The following is a 21,354-nucleotide window of genomic DNA, read 5'->3' on the forward strand; positions in this document are numbered from 1 at the left end:
AATAATTAAGCTGTGTGAATGTTACAGTATTGATTTCATGTGTTCCTAGGGAAAATGGGGGAAGGCCTGTTCAGTGCTCGTATGCAGTTACATGTCAAAGATTATCAGTCTCCAGAATGCAGTCAACAGTTGACCCTTCCCCCACCCTTGGATCCTGCCCTCAAGGCTCTTCAGCTGACTGAGGCCCTCAGGGCAGTGCTGGAGGGGCAGGGGAATGAGGAAGGACAGGATGCTCTCAGGAAACAAGTATCTGATGATACTGCAGATATTATATTAAAATGGTTGGGAAGAGGGGGGGTGAGTATGAATGATTCCCAGGTTTGTCACCCATCTATAACAGAGTTATATAACACCTCACCTAGCATGCAAATCCATACCTCAGTATAAAATATTTACAAGCTAATGTCTAATTCTAGTCCAACAAGAGAACTGAATTGATAAATATACTAATATTTTGGCATGGACTAGCGCTACAAAGAACTTGGATTTTATTAGCTGCATGATTTGGCTGTCTTTGATCCTGGCCATCAGTACCTGGAGGGCTTTTTCCTGTCTGTGAAGAAGTAGTGAGCTGGAAGCAGGATCTTTTGCAAACAGCACTGTTAATGAGATCCAGAGCTACTGGTTAAAGCACAAGCAGCTGCTCACCGTTTTTTGGTTGTTGTTTTCTTTTTTAATTCTCTCTTATCTCCTTCATTTCCTTTTCTGCAGTAGTTGTCTGTGTTGTCCTTCAACAGTTTTTGCCCTCTTTTACTATGCTTCTGCCCAAGTTCGATATTGTAAACTTTATGCTCTTGTTCCCCTTCAGTGTCCTATAGTGCCCCCTCCCCTTCTGCTTTGCCTGTACTGACTTCTTTCTCTCCACCACATCTGACAAGCATGTGTGGCAAAAAGTTTCCTCTCCCCTGTTCCCCTTTAGGAAGCCCCACAAAATTAGCTAGGCTGGAAGGTACTTAAGACAGTGCAAGAGAATACTGGAGAGTAGCAGAGAGAAGTCTAGAGAAAGGAAGTCAGGGCAGAAAAAGATGAATGATCATACATGAGATGCAGAGGAAATGCTGAGTTGTGGTAAACACTGTAGCAGTACATGTGTTAGAGAAACAGGAGAAAGAAAGAGGGGCAGTTAAAAAGAAGTACAAAAAGGGAAAAGAAGAAAGAAAGGGAGTACAGCCAACTGGCATAGTTTGACTTATTCAGCTCAGCTCTAAAAGTCTCAGGCAGCCCAGACTCCAAACCACACGGACCTAGATCCTCTCTGCACACTCTGCAACTGCAATGTGGAGGCTCTATAAAAGTAGGAGATAGAGAGTGCAGCACAGTAAAGAGCCATTCTTTTAAAACGCTATGGATTTTATGTTCTGGTTTCTACCAGGGGCTGAATTCTTTCAGTTTTTAACATTAAAAGTCAGACCTGCAGTGTAATGGGCCTGCAGAATGGAGTATGATATTGATTTCTACAAACATTTTGCCTGGCTCAGAAAGGTAAGATGTTTTCCACTTGCATGTCCACTCTTCTTACTTTCATACTGAACCAAAATTGCAGGGTCTTGTTTGTTTATTTTCTTGCAGTGTTGTTGCTTTTACAGTATAATTGCCGTTGCCATGGTAGATAATTTGAGGGAAGATGTGTTTAGCTTTTGTGCAGAACACATGCCGTCTTAAACACACAGGTCCCTTGTGGAGCAGAAAAGGGGGCAATGACTATGAAGCATCAAAAATACCAAATGTCTTTATCTGGTATGTGATTAGAAAAATGTTTTCCATTTAGTTTAAGTGCGACTGTTAGAAAATCTTTCAATTTTTCAATGTTCCGTTTAAAAAAAGTTGGTTGCAAAAAGTGTTTTTAAGAAGCTAAAAAACACTTTTACAGAATCATTAACAGTGAAGCAAACTGAGGTTGACTAGTGAGCTTACTTCTGCATCATATGTTAAACTATTTGAGAATAATAAATGGACAACCAGGGTGAGATCATTTCCTGACTCTTTAACCTATAGAGTCTTTGGATAGCACATACCATCTTGCTTCCATTAAAGTTATTACTTATCACTGCCCCCATTTGGTGAATTCTTACTGAATTCTTATAGGAATCCTTTTCATGCCAATCCTACAAGCCAATCATATGTTTGGTATTTTTTAAGAATCTGCAAGGGGAAAATTGGTGATCTAAAAATGTTTGTATAGATATTACTAACGTTTATAATACTGTGTGAAAATGCAATGTTACTTTCAGCTTGTTTATGCATAAAAAACAACATAACATAACATTTGTATCAAAACTATGAAAACACAAAGATTCAAAAACTAGAAATGACTGCTCACTTTTGAACACTGTTAAAAGAAATGATTATTTTTCCAGTTACTCCCAAGATAGCCTCAAAAAGTCTTTTTTCTGAATGTAGTAGTAATAATGCTAAGTAATGCTATTTTTTAAAGAACATATATGGACTTTTAACACCTGGAGATAAGTTTCAATGCTGTGTATAGATCTAAACAACATGGAGACAATTCATATCATTATAGCATTATTTGTATGTTGAGGCTGTGTGCAGGCAGTAGTGATGGCAAGGAGGATCCAATGTGCAGACACTCGGAGGAAGAAAGTTAACTCAAACTCAGATTTATTGCTAGATGGTAAACAGAGAACTGCCAAAACTGAGAATACAAATACTAAACTGAAAATAACAACAACCTGAACTGGCAGACAGCTTGCTAGAACAAACAGCATGAAATGCGGGTAGATCACAACACTGACGAAGAGAAACACAAGGCTTAAATACACAGAGGGGGCAATCAGGGAATGGGAAACAGGAGGGAAACACAGCTGGGGCAAATCAGGGCTAACGAGACCAAGGAAGCAAAACCTGATACAATAACATGAGACACAGACTTTCAAAGTAAAACAGGAAACATAACACAGAGATGCAGACTTTACATGGGGATACAGCAGAAGGGGAGACAGCGACTATGGATCACAGAGAGAAAATCAGAACACTAAAACTCTAGCCAAACCCACACACAGAACCTAAACTAAGAATAATCCTATAACCCATAAGACAAAGCTAGAATATAATGAAATAAACAAAATCAAAGAACCAAAAACACAAAACACTGGGTTGATGACCCAGGCACCCTAACAATTTGTTCCTGTCCCACATATGTTAGGAGAATGACCTGAATGTCAGGGTTGTATTGTTTTAACTTAACACAATTAATCAGGCCAGGAACCAAGAAGACTGTAAGCAACATGTTATTTTGCTCTTTACTGCCCTTGTACACTAAAGGTTCTGAATTATCCCTGACTAAACAGAACTCAGACGTCAGCCAACACTTCCCCCCAGTAATCAGCTGGTAAAAAAATGTTCTACACAAATGTTAATGCTAGATAAGAACTTTTAAACCTATTACAGTCTTTGCACACATTACACACATTAGACACAATACAAAGTGTGTGTGTGTGTGTGCGTGCGTGTTGTGTGCTAGAAGACAGATTTGACCCACTGTGCTGCTACTCTCAGTTAGCAGTGTAACTAGTGAGCCTAACTGCTGCCCTGTATTCTGAAGGTAAACCTCCATTCAAACGCTAACAGTGAGTCTTACCAGGAGCGTTTGTCCCGTCTGGAAGGAGACAAAGAATCACTAATTCTACAGGTACAGGCATTTCTCTGGATGCTTTTTACTTGCTTCATGCATCTTGAACACATCTCCATTGGGTTCTGTTTATAAAATGTATATGACCTATGAAAAGGTTGTTGCACTGGCAACATATGTAACAATAAAGTTGAATCACTTCCACACTGTATGATTCTGCATAAAAAAAGAAAAGAAAATGGGCACATGATACCGCACATTCAGTAGGAAGTAAATCTAATCAGCGCTCGTATCAGATAGCAGTGTTAGAGAAGAGAGGTGAGAGAAGGAAGGTGAAAGGACAAAGGTAGGTCTCAGTATTGTGTTGGAAATGTTGCGTAATTGTGTTTTTGTTCAACTTGTGGGTGAAGTAACAGTCTCAAAGTGGGTTTGGTGCCGTTACAACACTTGAATGTCTTGTTCTGTGTGATCTGTTTGTCAGTGTATGTGTAGGTGTGTTTAGCACTCAAGACTGCTCGGCAAGTGTGTCTTAGACAGGTTGAGGCTAGCACCTTTGTGTGCTGTAGCTGTGTGTGTGAGAGAAGTCAGATGCCTTGTTTGTTTCTTCAGCCTGCGCATGAAACATTTCTTTGGAAAATCCGTTCTAGTTGGCTGGTTGGGCCAGCTTTTTGGCATATGATTAGCTATTATGTGGCCTTAATAGTTTCTCTGCAGATTTAAATTTAACCTGGTTTCTGCTGAAATTGCTGGAGTCACTGAAGTGTGGCAAGCACCTACCCCGGCACAAAAAAACCTTCATTTCTTTGAAAAGGAAATGTTTACACAGTTTGATCTGGCACAGATGTGGAAATGTCAACAAAAATGAGCAGCAGTCATTAACTGAGAAAAGCTGATATTAATAAATAGTGCACCGTGAGAAACTTTGTAGTAAAAGAGAAAATATGAATCCTGAAGAATGCTAGGCCCAGGCTGTAATTGTGTGATAAAGTTCGCATCCAAGCAATGTTAAAACCATTTCATTCTCCAGCCTTTGCTTAGAAAACACATCCTCATGTCTAATATCTTTCCATCCACCTTCACAAAAACACACAGGTGAGTGTGCTGACAGACCAGGTGGAAGCGCAGGGGGTGAAGATCAGCGATTTAGAGAGTTCTTTGATGGAGCATCGGCACAAACTCAACTCCACAGAGGAAATGTTACAGCAGGTATTCAACTGGCCTTAAATCATGCTCATTTTTGTCAAATCCTTCTCTGTACTAAATACTTGACTTTTATTGCTTGAACAAAATAAGGTATGAAAAGTTATTATTTCAATACTGTTACCACTATATAATTAACCGGGACAGGGCATCAGACTGTCCCTCTATCATTTAATTAATTTTTTCTCATAAACTTCAGAATGTTATTTGGGATGAGTTCAGCATCATGGAAAGAAATTCCTTGCTCAGATTCCAGTGCATCTGGCTGCAGATTACCCCAGCAACCAAAATATTTAGGACGCTCAGACTCATTCCAGGACAGCGTCTCAGAATGTCTGTCTGGTTCATGCAGGGCCAGACTAGTCTGGCTGGGCAGGTGATTATAGCATGAGTAGCCACACCCCTAATCTATAACCACCAGAACTGCTTGCAAACAGGCATTAAAAGAGAAAGAAAGGGAGAGGAGACGAGAGAGAGAGAAAGAGAGAGAGAGAGAGAGAGAGAGAAAACAACAGAGGGAGGGTGGAAGGGACGAAGAAAGGAACAAATGAGGAAGGAGGAACAGCTGAAAAAGGTGGAGAGATGGGCTGGAGAAAAAAGAAAATGAGGTGGTGCTCCTTTAAGAGTTACAAGTGTACAAGTGTGTATACTTTCAAGGACTTTGTTAAACAGTGCAGAGAACGCTGAATGGAATAGACGTATGAAAATTTACTGAAACCACAGCATCCATGAAAGAAATACACTTTGGTTTCCTTTACTTCATGCCGACATTGGAAAATGAACAAGGTAGTATGTTTTATTCTTATAATCCAGTGCAAGCTCCATTCTACTGTTTCAGTCAGTTCTGACAAATTTCAAGAGTGCCAGAAGTGTTTCTTAGCTACCTGATTAGCTGTGAATTTGATTTGCAATGTCTACTGTCTGTGTCATGCTGCCCGAGTGTGCAGAGTATCAAAGGGCAGCCGGGAATGGTTTCTTGGAGACATGGTCATTATGAGGCTTTGGACCTGAGCCGCAAATCTCTTTCTGGTGACAAAGCTCTAATATTTTCCATGTGCACTCTGGAAGAATTTCAGATACTTTCCAAAGTCAGCCTTTTAAATGGACGTATCCATATGTACAGTTTGCCTGCCTCCGATGATTATTTCTAGGCTTTAAGTGATTTAGCACCTGCTTGACATCAACCAAATTAGTTATACATCTGCCCGCATAGTCTGGCTTGACTCTCAAGCCTGTCAGCCATTGAGCACAGACTTTCGCAGAACCATTTAGTGGCAGCCTCTCTTAGCACTGGGTTTGATAGGCAGCTGTTTACAGGACAAAAGCACCTGTTGAAGATATTAAGTTATTTTGATGTTGTTCAAGGATGTTTGGCATGCTTTAGCCACCTCTCTCTCACACACACTCTCTCCACCAGTGCTGTGTGTTTTGAGTGAGCTGTGAAATGGGCATTATAAATAGTGGTCATGGGTTGTGTATATTTAGCCTCTCAAACAGCTTCTAAAACCAGAAGGGACTGTCATTACAGAGCTGGTAGTTCGCTGTGTCTCATGCTTAATGTTGGCTTTGTTCAGTAAGTATTAAGGGGATAATGTATTTGTGTATGTCTGTTTGTGTTGCTTCATGCTCTTGCTGAATGTTGTTGATGACAGGAACTCCTGCATAGGGCGTCACTGGAGAACCAGAAGCTGAGTCTTATGGGGGAGGTGTCCTACCTGAAACTAAAGCTGGCAGACATGGAAGAAAAACAGGGCCATGGGGGTGAAAGGCATCACAAAGCAGAGGTATGGCTTCTCACTAAATTAAACAGGAGAATTCACCAGATATCACCAGATATTTACACTCCAATTAAATGTACTTTTTTAAGTCAACACTTTGTCATTTTCTCTTGGATAATATATACCCAAAAGCAAAAAGCAGCCATATTAAGCACTACCAAAAGTTGATTCACTTGTTCAATTTAATTGGTAAGCTATCAATCATTTCACCTTGTAAATGGTGGGGACAGGAGAAATTAGATTATCTAAAATCTTCATCAGCTTCTACTTTACTTCAGTCCTTGGAAATTTGAAGTCTTCCTGGTATGACGAGGTAAACACAAAAATCTGCTTTGTGTTCTGATGGATCTAGCCTTGAAGTCTGCTGCTGATTTTATGGAAGATCGTAAACACATTCTGGACAGATGAAAGGAAACATTTAACCAAACCCCAGCTCTGTTGTTCCTGGGAAAGGTATACAGGAAAAAAAAAAGTATCCAAGGAGTTTAATGTTTTTTTTGTCAGTCTCAACTGAATCCTGTATTTGCTTAAGGCTACTGTGTTAGGTTACCAATAGACCTCTGAGCATTCAGTGTCGACTTTAGAAAGAGAAAGCAGGGAAAGCAGGACTGTTACTAGACAGGATACTGTAATGTATGTAGTTACTGTCAAAACACTCCTGGTCAAAGACTCTTTGTGTCCTCAGGTTGGAAGACTTCAGGCATGGTGGATGACAGGCCAAATATGAGTGTGTGTAGGCTTCGGCCCAGAGAATTTTATTCTTGGTGGTGTCTACTGGTTGAGTAGGTCATTCTCCCCATATTGGAAAAAAGATCATTTGAAGACTTTTGAATTTTGTAAAGGTTGTTATTTCTAAGCAGGAAAAAAAAAACCCATAGTAAAGCTCTATGTGTTTTAACAGATTGCAGTTTTTAACTAATTTACAGTTACGTTTTTAATTCTCACTTGCTTTTCTAAATCCAACTTTCCCAGCTGCTTAGAATAAATAGAGTAGAAAAAAACATACTTTAATGGTCTCCCACGTGCTGCCTCTACTACACAAACATGCCCACACATATTCATGCTTCCACACATGCCTCCTTGCTGTAGAGCCAGCTAGCTCACAGTTAAATTTAGCCATCAAGGCGCTCTGGATCATCTGTCATATCCGCTGTACTGGACCTCAAATGAGACTTCCTCTGTCCACAGTCCCAGCATAACTTGGCTGCTTGGCTGCTTTCTGAAGGAACACTGACAGGCATCACCTCTGAATTATTCACCCCTACTGAAATGTATCATTGCAAATAACATTTTTTTTTTTTTTTGAAAATGGCGATATAGTTATGATCAACATAAATAGCTGCCCATGTTCATACACAACTGCTTAGCAATGCCCGTTTGAAAAGAGACTGACACTGGGAAACCAACCAATGACGTATGTTTTTCAAAGGTTTAAACGTGTATTTATTGAAGACTACATATCTACCTGAAATACATCAAAAAATGTTGAAAAGGTTAATTTCTACTAATATATATTCACACTCAGACAGACAGATACCTGCCCCACAATGTTTCATCTTTTCTTTCTAAACATTTCTCTCAATCTTTTTCTCTCCCACTGCATCTGGCAGACTGTAGTGAATTTCATTAGTGAGCTGCAGGAGCAAATATATCAGTTTCAGAAGGAAATCAATAGCAAGATCCAGGAGAAAAAGGCCCTGGAGATCCCAAATGACAGCAGACTTCCTGTGGAGTGCCCCGCTGAGTCTTCTGAAAGCCAGGATTCAAACCTGTGGGTGCCTTGTGACAAAACCTCGGGGATAATGAACAAACTGGAGGACACTCCAAACGGGGCCGATGGAAACACAACTACCCTGGAAGAGGGCAGTTCAGATGCAGAGCAAAAGTACTACTGCGGAGGAGAAAGTGTAGGCATAGCTTACTTGCATGACTTCTGTTGTTGCATACAGCATGCGTTGTCTTACTCTGGTGTGTGGGATCCTTAGGTTTAGATGCAAATGAAACAACCGCTCACCAAACATCCTCAACAGCATTTATGTCGCTATAGAAAAACCAGCAAAACGAATAAGTGCCTGACACGGTTAAGAGCTGCATTTAGTGTGCTGTGTCTTGTGTGAAAAAAAACAAAAAAATAAATAAATAAATAAATCCTTTTTTAAAAGTTGTTTTTTTTTCATTTTCTCACACATTCTGTTACAGGGCTTGCTTAAGGAACTCAGGATTCTCAAGGACAAAGTCGAACACCTGGAGGATCAGAAGTTACAGTACGAGAAGAAACTCAAAGCAACAAAGGTAAAAGAAAGTTCAGGTTTATGTGCTGTGTGGACATTGCACTACACCATCACTGCCCAAATTCCACCACTAACTGTCCACTCAGCTTTCCTAAAAGCTGTCCAATCTGATGTTCCTGCCAGTTAAGTGAGTCATTCCTTTTTGCATATGTTCTCCCATTCTCAGACACCTATGTTTATTTGGGAACTGCAAGCTATTTTACTTTCTAAGTTAAAGCATGATAGAAATATACCTAATAATAGCTCTTTAATCATTATTGTTGTAATTTGGAGTGATTTAATGATATTAACTTTTTAGACTTTTCCCATTTTTACTTGCTCTCACCATTTGTCCTCTATTATGATAAAATCTCTACCACTCCCATTATTTTTACATCTCTCCCTGTGTTTTTTTGCTATGTATGTTTACTATTAGGGGTGCAACGATATACAAAATTCACGGTTCGGTTCGGTTCGATACTTTGGTGTCACGGTACGATATTTTTTCGATACAAAAAAGAAAATGTTCATGCCTTTTTAATTTGTCATTTATTAAAATTATAAATATATATTTTAACTCAAAAGTACAGTTTTTAAATTTAATGTTGCTGAAACAACAAAGTAATAAAAAAAAGAAATCTATCTGATCAAGAAATCACTCATCTTTGGAAAAGAGAGTTTATTACAGAGAAATGGCTCTTTCCAAAATAAAAGCTATACTATATGCTTTTTCTGGACTATATTCTCAGCAGCATATTAAACATATCAGCTCCCCATGAGGAGAATCATGTGCTAACTGCTGTCTAAATGACTCGGGCGTGCGTTGGGCTGGACGGCCAACACGTTAACGAGCTAACTGCGCTAATGCAGTAGTTCCCACCCATGTACTTGAGCATTGCGTGGCACATCCAACATACTGTTTTACTTTTGTCCATGATGCGCTTACCTTCAGGGTCATACGTCACATGAAAACCAAAATAGTTCCAAACGCCAGATCTGAATGAGGGTGGGGGACGTTCAATTTGCCATGTTGCAAGGAGAGCTTAACTTCTGTCTCGCTAGCTTGCCCTGCGCTCAGTGAATCTGCGTTCGACTACTCCGCCAAGGCTGCACTGTCGAGCGCAGATCCACTGAGTGCTGAACACAGACAGCATCGTCAAAAGAAAAGTTGATAAAAATAAATTAAAAATTTTGTATTGTTCGATACATATGCGTACCGAACCGAAAGCACTGTATCGAATGGTTCAATATCGATACGAGTATCATTGCACCCCTAATAACTATACACGTCTAAATGCTAAATATGCCTTGTTATGGTGTCAACTTGTTTGGTCTCCTTGCAAATCTGGTTTCAAAGGGCACGTCTGCTCATTCCCTTATAGATCTATTTGTTCACAACAGACAAGCTGCTGTAAATGGTAATTGGCAAGCTGTATAGTTACACCTTGACTGACTTTAGGGTATTTATTTCTCAAGGGAGGCTGACAATAATTATTATAATTTAATATACTCTCTTATTCAAAAACATATTGCAATCTGCCGAATAGCATAATGAATAAATGCTACATTTTATAGAAACATTTTTCCTTACAGTTCTCAGGTGGAATCTTTGGTTACTAGCATCAGGGCCAAATGTCCTGATCAGTATTTGAGATATGAAGTTTATTTTCCACTGCTCGTTTGCTTCCACACGCATGCTGATAGAAAACACAGGCAAACAGATCAGCTTGAGTCAATTTCATTGCCATCTGTGTGTTCCTTCTGTAACTTGCTTCAAAACAACCTATAAACTCCAGATAGCAATGACCTAACATTTGGTACTCTAAACATCAGAGAAGTGATATTTACGTGCCTTCTTGTGGGTTTTCATATATAAGCAATGGTGGAAAAAGGTTTTGGGCTTCACTCGAGGACATGTGCTGACACTTAAACTTGAAATACATACATACATCTTATTTTTATGAATGTGGAAATGTTTTTAGGTGTCAATCTTTAAAGAGCACATACAGTACACGTCATCTACTGGCATTTATTTCTCGCTGTGTGTTACCCACAGGCAGAGATCAGCAGCCTTCAGCAGCTCCTGCACAGTAAGAACGCTGAGATTGAGAGCTTGCACTCTCAGCTGCTGGCCAGACCCTCTTTAACCACAGAGAGCACAGAGAGAGGTAAGCAAAGCTGCCAGCCTCAAGCCCTCAGCCGACCTGCCAACAACAGCGTCTCACTCAAAGTTACCCAACTTGATAGGTGACACAGTTAATGACTCTTGTTTGCACTTTCAGTTAAAGTAACAACTATGGAAAAAGCCAGTCTCAGCCCTAAGTAAACTGTCTTATGAGTTTCTGTCTCTCTCTCTCTCAGAGGAGTTGTACAGGAAGAGACTAAACACCAAATGTAAGCCTGAGCAGTACATAATGAAAATTGTTCTAAACCCACTGGCCATGTCTACTTTTGATCTCTCATTTATTTCCCTTCTTCAGACATGCTTCTCTGTTTCATTATCTTTCATTTCCTTCTGCTCTGAGGGGCGGTTTTGACAATCACCAGCTTGTTTCCTCAATAACTTGATGCATCTCTCCTCCCTTTCACTTCTTTGTTGTCTTTATCGATTCCTGAAGAAATAATATTTTTGTATATATATAATATATTTTTGTCTGTCATAGATAACTGCTTCTCTGGGCTACTTGCTTGGTACAATCATGGTCATAGTCTTGTCCATATGATTGCAAACGCTGCAGCAAAAGTGCCTGTGTTTGCGTGCCCAGATGTGTCTGTGACTAATAATAACAACAACAGCAACAATAATTATATCAATAACAATTTACTTCTTAATGTGCAACATCAAAAATAAGAATAGGAAATAGTGTGATTCCAGTGTAAAAAAAATAACTTCAAATGCAACATAAAAAAACAGAAGTTGAAAGAATAAGATGCAGCAAACCACTGATTATCAAAAAAATATAAACTATATACTAACAAGAAGCTATATTTCTCCATTATTCACAAGTGGGTGACACAATGGGGGGCTCTGCAGTTTTTAATTTGGCAGAGTTTTTACACTTGATGCCTTTCTTGAACGGGACCTGAAAGGGATAAAATTTATGAAAAAGCCTTACGCTATAAATCAGTCTTTAGAAGTGATTTAAAAGAAGACACGCTTGATAGCTTTTTGTCTTTGAGCGTGTGGTGGAAACAGGTTCTGCCTGAGGATCTGAGGCTGCGCACCGGTCGGCATGGGAAGAGCAATTTGAGTATAGATTCTGGGGTCAGGCCATGAAGGGCTTTAAAGCTAATAAGTAAAATCTTAAAATCAATACTGGGCAGTAGTGTGGAGTCATTAAGACTTATGCAATATGTTCAGTTTTCTGAGGTGAAAGAGGTGTGGCTGCTGCATTTTGCACTATCTGAAGTCTTTTTAATGCTTTCTGACTGAAGCCTGTTAACAGACCAATACAGTAAAAAGATCCAAGAGGAAATAAAAACATGAATGATAGTCTGAATGTCACTAAAACTCAGTATTAATCATATTCTCACAATAGGTGGTCACAGACTCAAACTATGATTGATGGCTAAAAAAGTCTTCGATGAATTTAAAAATAAATGGTTGGGAGAACTCTCGTGATGAATAAATCATTGATTTATGTGTTTGCGCCTTTCCTCGTTTTCTAAATAACTATATGCTACTAAAAAGATCTATTCATATCAAAATCTATATGACACGAGCAGAAGCCTATACAGATTTATAATCAGCGTTGGGGTTTCTCCTTATAGATCAAGAACTGCAGAGGCTCAGGAGTGGCATGAAATCACTGGCAGCTGCCAATGATGAAAAGGTACGTTACTGGTGACCTGTAAACCTGTCCTTTCCCAGCTGTGATTATAGAGTAAAAGCTACCATCTGTATTGTCATCAGTTTACAGTCCTACTGGCCTGTATATGGATATGCTAACATCACTGCTTCTTCGAAGCTTATAGTGTAACAGTTTTTGGGCTGTGTCATTTGAAAAGGCAACACCCCTTCAACCATTTATAGCACAGAGGGGCTTTTGTATTCTCCCTCCAAGTGTATTTTCGACTTTAAAGACCCACAGACATTGACTTACATGTGGCACACCAGCGAAGACACACACGTACCCACACCCTAAGGCAGGCCATTTCAGGAAAAGCCACACTTAAGCAGGCCTCATTCTGCCAAGCCTAATTTTGGAGTGAGCTACATTAAGAGAACCATAGCAAAACCGGGCATGGGCACCACTTCAAAAAACACACACTCCATGCAGCTGGTTACCACAATCTCTATCCATTACTTTGATCTAAAGGCCACATGGTGGAGGAAAAACATTTGTGCAGTATATCGGTCAGTAACTGAATGAAGCAGGTAGTCCATATGGGTGTTTCCTAACCTTAAATAAATATCTTAATTGTGTTTTATGGACTTTGGACACTTGTTACCTTGTTTTCTGCAGGACCGGCGTATTGAAGAGCTCACTCTGCTCCTGAACCAGTGCAGACAGTTCAGAGAGGTCTCTAGTAACGCAAGGCAAGGTAATCAGCTTACTCAGTGCTTTATCATTCCCTTGCAGTGCTTATATTATGACGTGTCAGTGTGATGAAGCCCATCATGCGTTATTGTTTTAAAGAGAAATGGATTCTACTGCTTGAGTGGAATACAAAATCCTTCTCTTTGCTACTGTAGCACCATCTGCTGTCCGCACATTGTCGAATGGCAGGAGCCTGTCAAGCAGCAGTGAAGAAGAAGAGCAGGGTCTGATGAAGAATGGTGACACCTCGAGTGCAAAATCGGAGGATGTGAAGTCTGAAGTGGGTGCAAAAAAATCAATTAATCTGCTGGTCTCAAAAGAGCTGATCGATTAGTTCCTTAAATATTTCAATATAAGCCCAGCCTAATTATTTTAATTGTATATTAAAATGTTTATTAACCGCAGGCTTCGACAAACAGTTCTGCATCCCAGCAGACATCGATTTCATCAGTCCAGAAAGACAGCGATTCCAGGTAGTGCAGCAGCTTTTCATTAAAGGATCGTTCCAATATTTCTTAGGAGGACGGAATTTATCGATAGTGATTGTCTTCACAGATCAGAAGTACAGACTTTATCAAGCAGCATGAATGACATAACAAATGGAACTGCGCAAAAGGTATATTTCTTAAAATGTGATACAATTCATATGAACAATGTTTTAGCTCACAATGCTTCCCTGCTTAGTTCTTTTATAGTTTAAGATCTGCTATACTGTTTCTGATGAACGCATAAGAGAATCACAATTAATTATTTATTTACAGATGTATTTATATTTATATTTACTCTATATTTATTTACATATTTCTTTTATCATTTAGAAAAGTCACTGTCTTTTCTGTTTGTATCTACTCTGTTCATCCAGACTGGCCCGAGTGAAATGAGAAGTCACACGCTGCCTGTGAATTCCTCTCTGTCAGAACAAAATGGGATCGGAGACAGCAGCAGTGAAATACAGAGTCAAAGGTCTCCAGCTGGGAGTGAAGACGGAGACTCAAGCCAAAGTAAATCCCAGCATATTAAATCAAGTTTTCCTGACTGCTGCTTATGGTTATTTATTATATATTGGCTGGTGTTCTGTAATGAACCTTGGTGTACTGCAGAATCCGTTCTCCATTTCTATGGAAAAGGCGATAGCCTTGTAATTCCCATGAGTAAAGGCGGTATTCATATTTGGAGGAAACCACTTTATGTCGACCAGGCTACTTTTGATCATAGCTAATTGCAGAGCCTCCTGACAGAGCAGATGGATCATGGTATAGACTTTCATACTGAGCACGCCCTCTCTCTTGCTCTGATTGACCACATTCATCCCAGCTCCACCCGTCCACAGCACGACTGACCAATTTTAACTTGAGCCCCACCCTGATTTCTCTTTGCTGCAGTCTGCTGGAGTGAGATGACTGTCTGTAGCCTCTACCTCTACCATAAAGATCAGACCTTGTAAAATTTTGCCTCTAATCCCTTTCTTTTTCATGGGGCATTAACTGATGAATTATTTGCTGAACTCAATGGCCTGTATTCTGAGTCTCTCTACTGAATAGAGCACTGTGTAGCAGCCGGCCACCCTGCATGCACCACTTTGCTCTTAATGTCCTCTTTGCTATGAAAATGTAGGAAAAAAACAAAAAGCTTTTTATGGGTTTTTACTCAGTCACCACGTTCATCATCAGGAGTTCAACGCTGATCGTGCCAAAATTACAGGAAACGGCTTAATCATCCATAGAGGCAATCAATCAAATATGATTTATTTGGCAGGACTACAGTGGAGCTTTGTCTGCTTATATTATCGGAATAAACTCAAATTTTCAAATGCATCTTTAATTTTTTTATGGTTTAACTGGCCATGTAGAAGACGCTTTGGATCATATTTTGACTTTGTAATTTACATAACATTTACTGTGGTTTTTGTATCCTCCCAAAGGAAAGCCGGAGAAAGGTGATGACAGCACCTCAAGTGACACTTCCCCTGTTCATTCTGGCCAGCGAGCTGTGGGCTCACCAGAATACATGAAGAATAACAGGAGCTTCAAGAGACTCTGGGGAAAGTGAGTTTGGGAGCATACATAAATACATCAAATACACAGTGCATTAACCTAAATGACTGCCAGATAGCCGGAAAAAAAACAACAACTAAGAAATGCAAATAAAGTTTGATTGATTGATTGTTTGATTGATTGATTGATATATTAACACATTCAATTATGTGAACATGGCATGTACCCAATGGTTTATAGGATGTATGTCTTAAATGTACATATATATTTATAAAAAATACTTGTATGCACTCTGCCTTATTTCTTTACTTTTAGACTTAGACTTTTTTAGCTGTTACTGGAAAAAGATGTTACTGAATTGATAAATTAAATTTACAATATATTCTGTTTTTGCTATTCTGTTTTCTTTTTTTGGATTAAAAAAAATACATGATAACTGTTTCCAGTCACATAAAAAAGATTGATCAAACTCTCGCAGTCCTGTGAAACCAAGTACACCCTGTGATTTGGTATATTATTTGAAACAAGAAACAATAACTTCACATTGTTGTTGAGGAATTTTGGCACATTCTTCTTTACAATGTTGCTTTAGTTCATTGAGTCTTGTGGGCACAGCTCTCTAAAGGTCTTACCACAGTATTTTAGTCAGGTTAAGGTCTGCACTTTGGCTGGGCCACTGCAACAACTTGATTTATTGTTCTTTTTCCAGAGGAGTTAAATAAATGCAAGTTCCTCAGGTCTTGTGGTTAAAAAGGTAAAATAATTATCCCTCCACTACCGTGCTTGACAGTTTTTATGAGCTGTTTGTGCTGATATGCTGTATTTGGCTTTAACATTGACCAAACATCTCCACTTTGGTCGGGTCTGTCCAAAGAACACAGCTCTTTTGGTTTGTTCAAATGAAACTTTGCAAACCTAAGCAGGTTTCTATGTTCTTTTTAGAAAGAAGACACTTGCTTCTATCAATTTTGATATGAATATTATGAATGGAGGACTGTAACATTGCATTGTCTGACTGCCATTGCTGGGTCATCTACTCCTGGGAAGATTTTGTGATCAATGCACTTGACTGCTGTAGACCAGCAAACTACCTAAACTTTTCCCTTTTACAGAGGTGCTCACACTTGTTGATGATCAACTAGTCCAGTCCATTTGATAAACAGCATCTGGCTGTTACTGGCCCTCTTAGTTTCTATGGAAGCAGTTGAGGTGTACTTACTCTTTCATAGGACTGCATAGAGTACCTTGAAAGCTTTCTTTTCAACATAACTGTATATTTTAAAAACATTACTTTGAGAATTAATACCTGGCAGTTTTTCTAGTCACATAATTTTCTCTTCTCCACACAGACTTAGAAGAACACAGTCTGGAGGCCTTCCCGCTACAGATCCAGATTCTGGGCAATTTAGAAGAGGGGGACTGCGTGCGACTGCTGGTCCCAGACTGACCCGAACCCCTGAATCATTTGACTCAGCACGGTAAAGCGCTATCTGATCTTGTAATACAGTATTTTAAGGGTTATGTATCTCTGAATTGACCCTTGTAATTTGCTGTTTTAAAATATTCTGCTGTGGTTTTCATGCCACATCCTCTTCATCACCATTTCCCAAATGGCTACAATGAAACACGACTATTGGCTAATTCGTTGTTTAATAAAATTACCATAAATACTTGAAAATATGGCAATTTGAAAAAACTTCTCCTAATAAAATAACAATTTTTAACATTCATTATTAAAACTTCTTTCCTATCAGTGATATGAATATTCCATTCAGCCAGTGGACCAAGGAGCAGGTGTGTGGCTGGCTAGAGGACTATGGATTGGGCCAGTACATTAGTCTCTCCAGACAGTGGGTTGAAAATGGACAAACACTTCTGTCTGCCACACCTCAGGATTTTGAGAAGGTCAGAATATAAACCCCTTACAAGCTATTTACATAAAAAAACAAATCTCAAATTTTGAAATCAGTTACACTCCATATCTTAAATTAAAATTCATTTTTATGTCTAAATATTAGACTTCATCAGAATTGCATGTGTAGAGAAAATGAGAATACCTCAGTATTTGTGTGATAAGACAAACTGTTCTTTGTAACCTCAGGAGATGGGTATGAAGAATCCACTGCACAGGAAGAAGTTGCAGCTCGCTCTGCGGGCATTCACCACTAAAGTTATAGAGAAGTCCTCAGAGCTGGACCACATCTGGGTCACCCGTAAGCCTATTTGTGTGGAATTATTTCAAATTCTCAGGCTTATGTGTTCACATGTAAATCAGATCTACAAATACCATACCAACAAGAATATTAAACCAAAGAAAACCAAAACAATTGTAACTGTAAATGCAATTTTAACCTTCCCTCTAAACCAGGGGTGTCGAACTCCAGGCCTCGAGGGCCGGTGTCCTGCAGGTTTTAGATATCACCCTAGGTCAACACACCAGAATCAAGTGATCAGTTCACTACCAGGCCTCTGGAGAACTTCAAGACATATTGAGGAGGTAACTTAGCCATTTAAATCAGCTGTGTTGGATCAAGGACACATCTAAAACCTGCAGGAGGCCTGGAGTTCGACACCTGCCCTCTAAACTCTTAAACGTCTTCTAACTAAGCAGCTCCAGTGAACATGCTTTAAACATGTGAAAAAACATTAAAGTGAATGAATGACGTTGACTGATTCTTTTTTTAATTTTACACATGAATTCAGGCTGGCTGGATGATATTGGATTGCCACAGTATAAAGACCAGTTCCATGAAGCTCGAATAGATGGTCGGATGATACAATATCTCACAGTGGTAAGGATTCATCTTACACATACTGCTTTAGATTTTCTGTAATTTGTGGCCAGCAAATACATTCATCTGGCTTTAAAATATAACTTAAAACCCTAAAAAGTGCATTATAATGAATTGACAGATTTTCTACTGTGCTCATGCTGATATTTCTTTTTTGTTTTTTGTTTTCCTGTTCGGACAGAATGATCTCTTGACTCTAAAGGTTACCAGCCAACTCCACCATCTTAGTATTAAGTGCGCAATTCATGTGCTTCATGCCAATAAATTCAACCCAAACTGTCTTCGACGTAGGCCAGTGGAGGAGGTAGGACTTTTGAAAGCTGTGTCCCTCAAATAGAGTTCCCGAGCGCTGTAGAATCAACACATTATGTTGTTTTGTTTTTTTGGTTTTCTTTTCACTTTCCTTTGTCACCTGAGTTTATGTAACAATTACTCTACTTTTTCATGTTATCCAGTATTCTTTGCAAAAAAAACTGTTGAAACCTTAACAGCTGAAGCTCAGATATAACAAGCTTCTATAGACATTTAGGAGGTGATGCTCTGGCTGATGTAATCGCATCCATTTCCCACAAGATGGCGACAAATATTTGTCAAATATTTGTCAAGATAAAGCATCTAATTTTATATCTGCTTTCAAAAGCCTTCAAGACTATTTGTTTATGTATTTCTTTAATGTGCTTAGAATAAGTTTTACACACGTACATGTATAATAGAAGGTGGTTTTTTTTTTTTCATTTCTTTTTTAATTTTGCTTTTAGAAACATCCTCCTCCTTCAGAAGTAGTGCAGTGGTCTAACCATTGTGTGATGGAGTGGCTGAGAGCAGTTGACCTAGCTGAGTATGCTCCTAATCTACGGGGCAGCGGTGTTCACGGTGGACTGATTGTAAGTCATGTAAATTTTGAGCTTGTCTACAAGCGTGATTTGTTTCTTTGCGATCGTACCAGTTGTATGTGCTTATACTAGATAGGAGCAGAGAGTTCATTATGTTGCCTTTATCTTTGGCAAACATAGATTCTGGAGCCTCGCTTCAGCTCAGAGACTTTGGCCCTGCTTTTAAATATTCCTCCGCAAAAGACTTTGCTCCGTCGTCATCTCGCAACTGCATTTTCTGCTCTGGTTGGGCTTCAGGCCATGCAGGAGAAACGGGAATATGGCAATGCTACGGGCCATGTGCCCCTCACTACAACCGCAAAAGTAAAGGTAAGATCACTATTTAAATCAGTGAAATACTATGCAGCCTATAATCAACATTATTTGTTAATACATTGGCCTTTTTGTGTGTTTTTAGCCGAAGAAGCTGGGCTTCACTCAATTCAGTCACCTCAGAAAGAGGAAGCCTGATGAATCTGCGGACTATATCTGCCCGATAGACAGTGGAGCACTAACAGTAAATGGAGTTTCTCGCCTGCCATCTTCAGCACAAAGAGGCCTCAGCCCCAGGTTGGACAGACAGGCTGAGAGGGAGGAACAAGTGGGGATCAAAGCTCAAACTAATGGCCCCAAACAATAATTAAAATAGAGCATGGAACGCCATGCTGTCCACCCCACATATATCTAAGTGAGTTCATAAATCCAGCGGAAATTCTAATGCAGACATTTACCCATGATGCATCTGCATTGTGATTTGCTGAAAGGGCTGTGATGCAGTATTTAGCAATTGTTAATTGTTGTTAATGTTTATCTAATTAGATAATATTCATCTTAAGAAGGTGATGATTAATGACAGTGTTTGAATTGTTTTAATAAAGCTACTCTGCATTCCTTATACAGTGGAATTCCAAGGCTTACAATTTTGCTTTTAAGCATTTTATCAACTATTTTGTATGTAGACTTCTTTAGCCTTAGTAAGAATAATGATGATCTTTTCTTGTTGCACATGTGGATTTTTGTACAGTGTAATAACGGATCAGCTACCTTCAAAATGTTTAAAGTTACCTTTAAGGCTTCTGTATAAATCTGATTAAACATTTTTTTGCAGCTTCAAATAAGGCTTGTTGGTTTATGGGAACCTAGAACCCCAATTTTGTCCTCATTTGCAGTAATTAAAACTTGTATTATATTAAAAAAAATAAAAAATAAAATCCATAACACTCGTTTCATTTGTGATGCCATCTGATAATTAAAGACTTAAAGAGACTAAAGACTGCCCACTAATAAGAAACAAAGAATTGATATCATGAGAAAGTCTGAATATTTGTTTTAATGGAGGTGATAATGGTGCAATAGTGCATGTTTTGATTTTGTTGACGATTTAACAAATTCATCAAAGAACTAATGTTCTCTATATTGGAGTAGTTTTATAGTTTTCACACAGTTAAAATATTTTTTCTAAAGCATCCTCTAAAGCATATATAGGGGTAAATATATGCAGTCATTGTGAAGTAACTGTTATCTGCAGAAAAATGTTCTGTGGCTTTATTGTAAAGTCAGAATAAAATAAAATGGAAACTCTGTAAAGTTTCCATGGCAACTATTTCTGACCCGACCCGATTCACAAACCACCCATCCCAAAACAATTGTAATAATACCTTAGGAAAAGGAAAATCCATTGTCTATTAATCTTGAAGATCAAGATGCTAACAATGTTTGACTTTGATGCAATAAAATTGAATTGAATGCATCTATGGATATGACTAAACAACATTTATGCCTTCATCTGTAGGTTCAACCAAACTAAGGCAGCTCACAGGTGATGAGTAACTGCCTAAATTCATCTAATGCTGTCTTTTTTCTAAATGAGACCTAGACAGTGACAGTGCTGGTCAGAGTTCTAAATAAAGGCTAAATAACTGACTCAGTGTTGGTGTGTTTGCACATGGTTGCAGAGCTAGGGAATTCACTAGGATTCTGCCACCATTTCTGGGGCAGCAGTCAGTTTCCCTCTTAACCTTCCTGCAGAAGCACACAGCCTCAATTAGACCAAACACAATAATTAGTGAATCTTTTACCTTTGCATATCATTAGTTCTCTAACAGAGAACACCCTGATCAATGATTATAAATGACAGGTTCATAAATAAATTAATCCTGCTGACAAGAGTGTAACACCACTCAATTGATCCATGTTAAATGGAAATTAGAGGGATGCAGGAGTGAGGACTAAGAAAGCAGGTATTGGAGATTTAAAGTTAAAGTGATAAAGAAACTTTTTTTTCATAATGATGCATATTAGGTATCTAATGTTTATGA

The 21,354-nt window shown here is 38.9% G+C and overlaps 1 protein-coding gene across 7 annotated transcripts; it reads left to right on the forward strand.

The window, feature by feature from the left end:
• The first annotated feature begins 972 nt into the window (after positions 1-972).
• ppfibp2a (PPFIA binding protein 2a) lies at positions 973-20,154 on the forward strand. 7 transcript variants are annotated; one of them, XM_035904813.2, is made up of 23 exons: positions 973-1,482; positions 3,563-3,649; positions 4,682-4,795; positions 6,442-6,573; positions 8,178-8,474; positions 8,767-8,859; positions 10,894-11,005; positions 11,199-11,231; positions 12,609-12,670; positions 13,304-13,382; positions 13,534-13,658; positions 13,784-13,851; positions 13,934-13,994; positions 14,241-14,379; positions 15,300-15,423; positions 16,722-16,850; positions 17,127-17,277; positions 17,474-17,585; positions 18,076-18,164; positions 18,346-18,468; positions 18,923-19,048; positions 19,178-19,366; positions 19,455-20,154. In XM_035904813.2, exons 1-23 carry the CDS (start codon positions 1,435-1,437, stop codon positions 19,674-19,676), a joined length of 2,715 nt encoding a protein of 904 aa, XP_035760706.2. In that variant the 5' UTR covers positions 973-1,434; the 3' UTR covers positions 19,677-20,154. The 7 variants fall into 7 exon arrangements, with proteins under 7 accessions (XP_035760706.2, XP_035760708.2, XP_035760718.2 ...); XM_035904815.2 differs by lacking the exon at positions 11,199-11,231; XM_035904825.2 differs by lacking the exon at positions 8,178-8,474.
• Positions 20,155-21,354: the final 1,200 nt, after the last annotated feature.

This window comes from Neolamprologus brichardi, chromosome 1 (genome assembly GCF_056152115.1).
Source record: "Neolamprologus brichardi isolate AB-2024 chromosome 1, ASM5615211v1, whole genome shotgun sequence".
NCBI lineage: Eukaryota > Metazoa > Chordata > Actinopteri > Cichliformes > Cichlidae > Neolamprologus > Neolamprologus brichardi.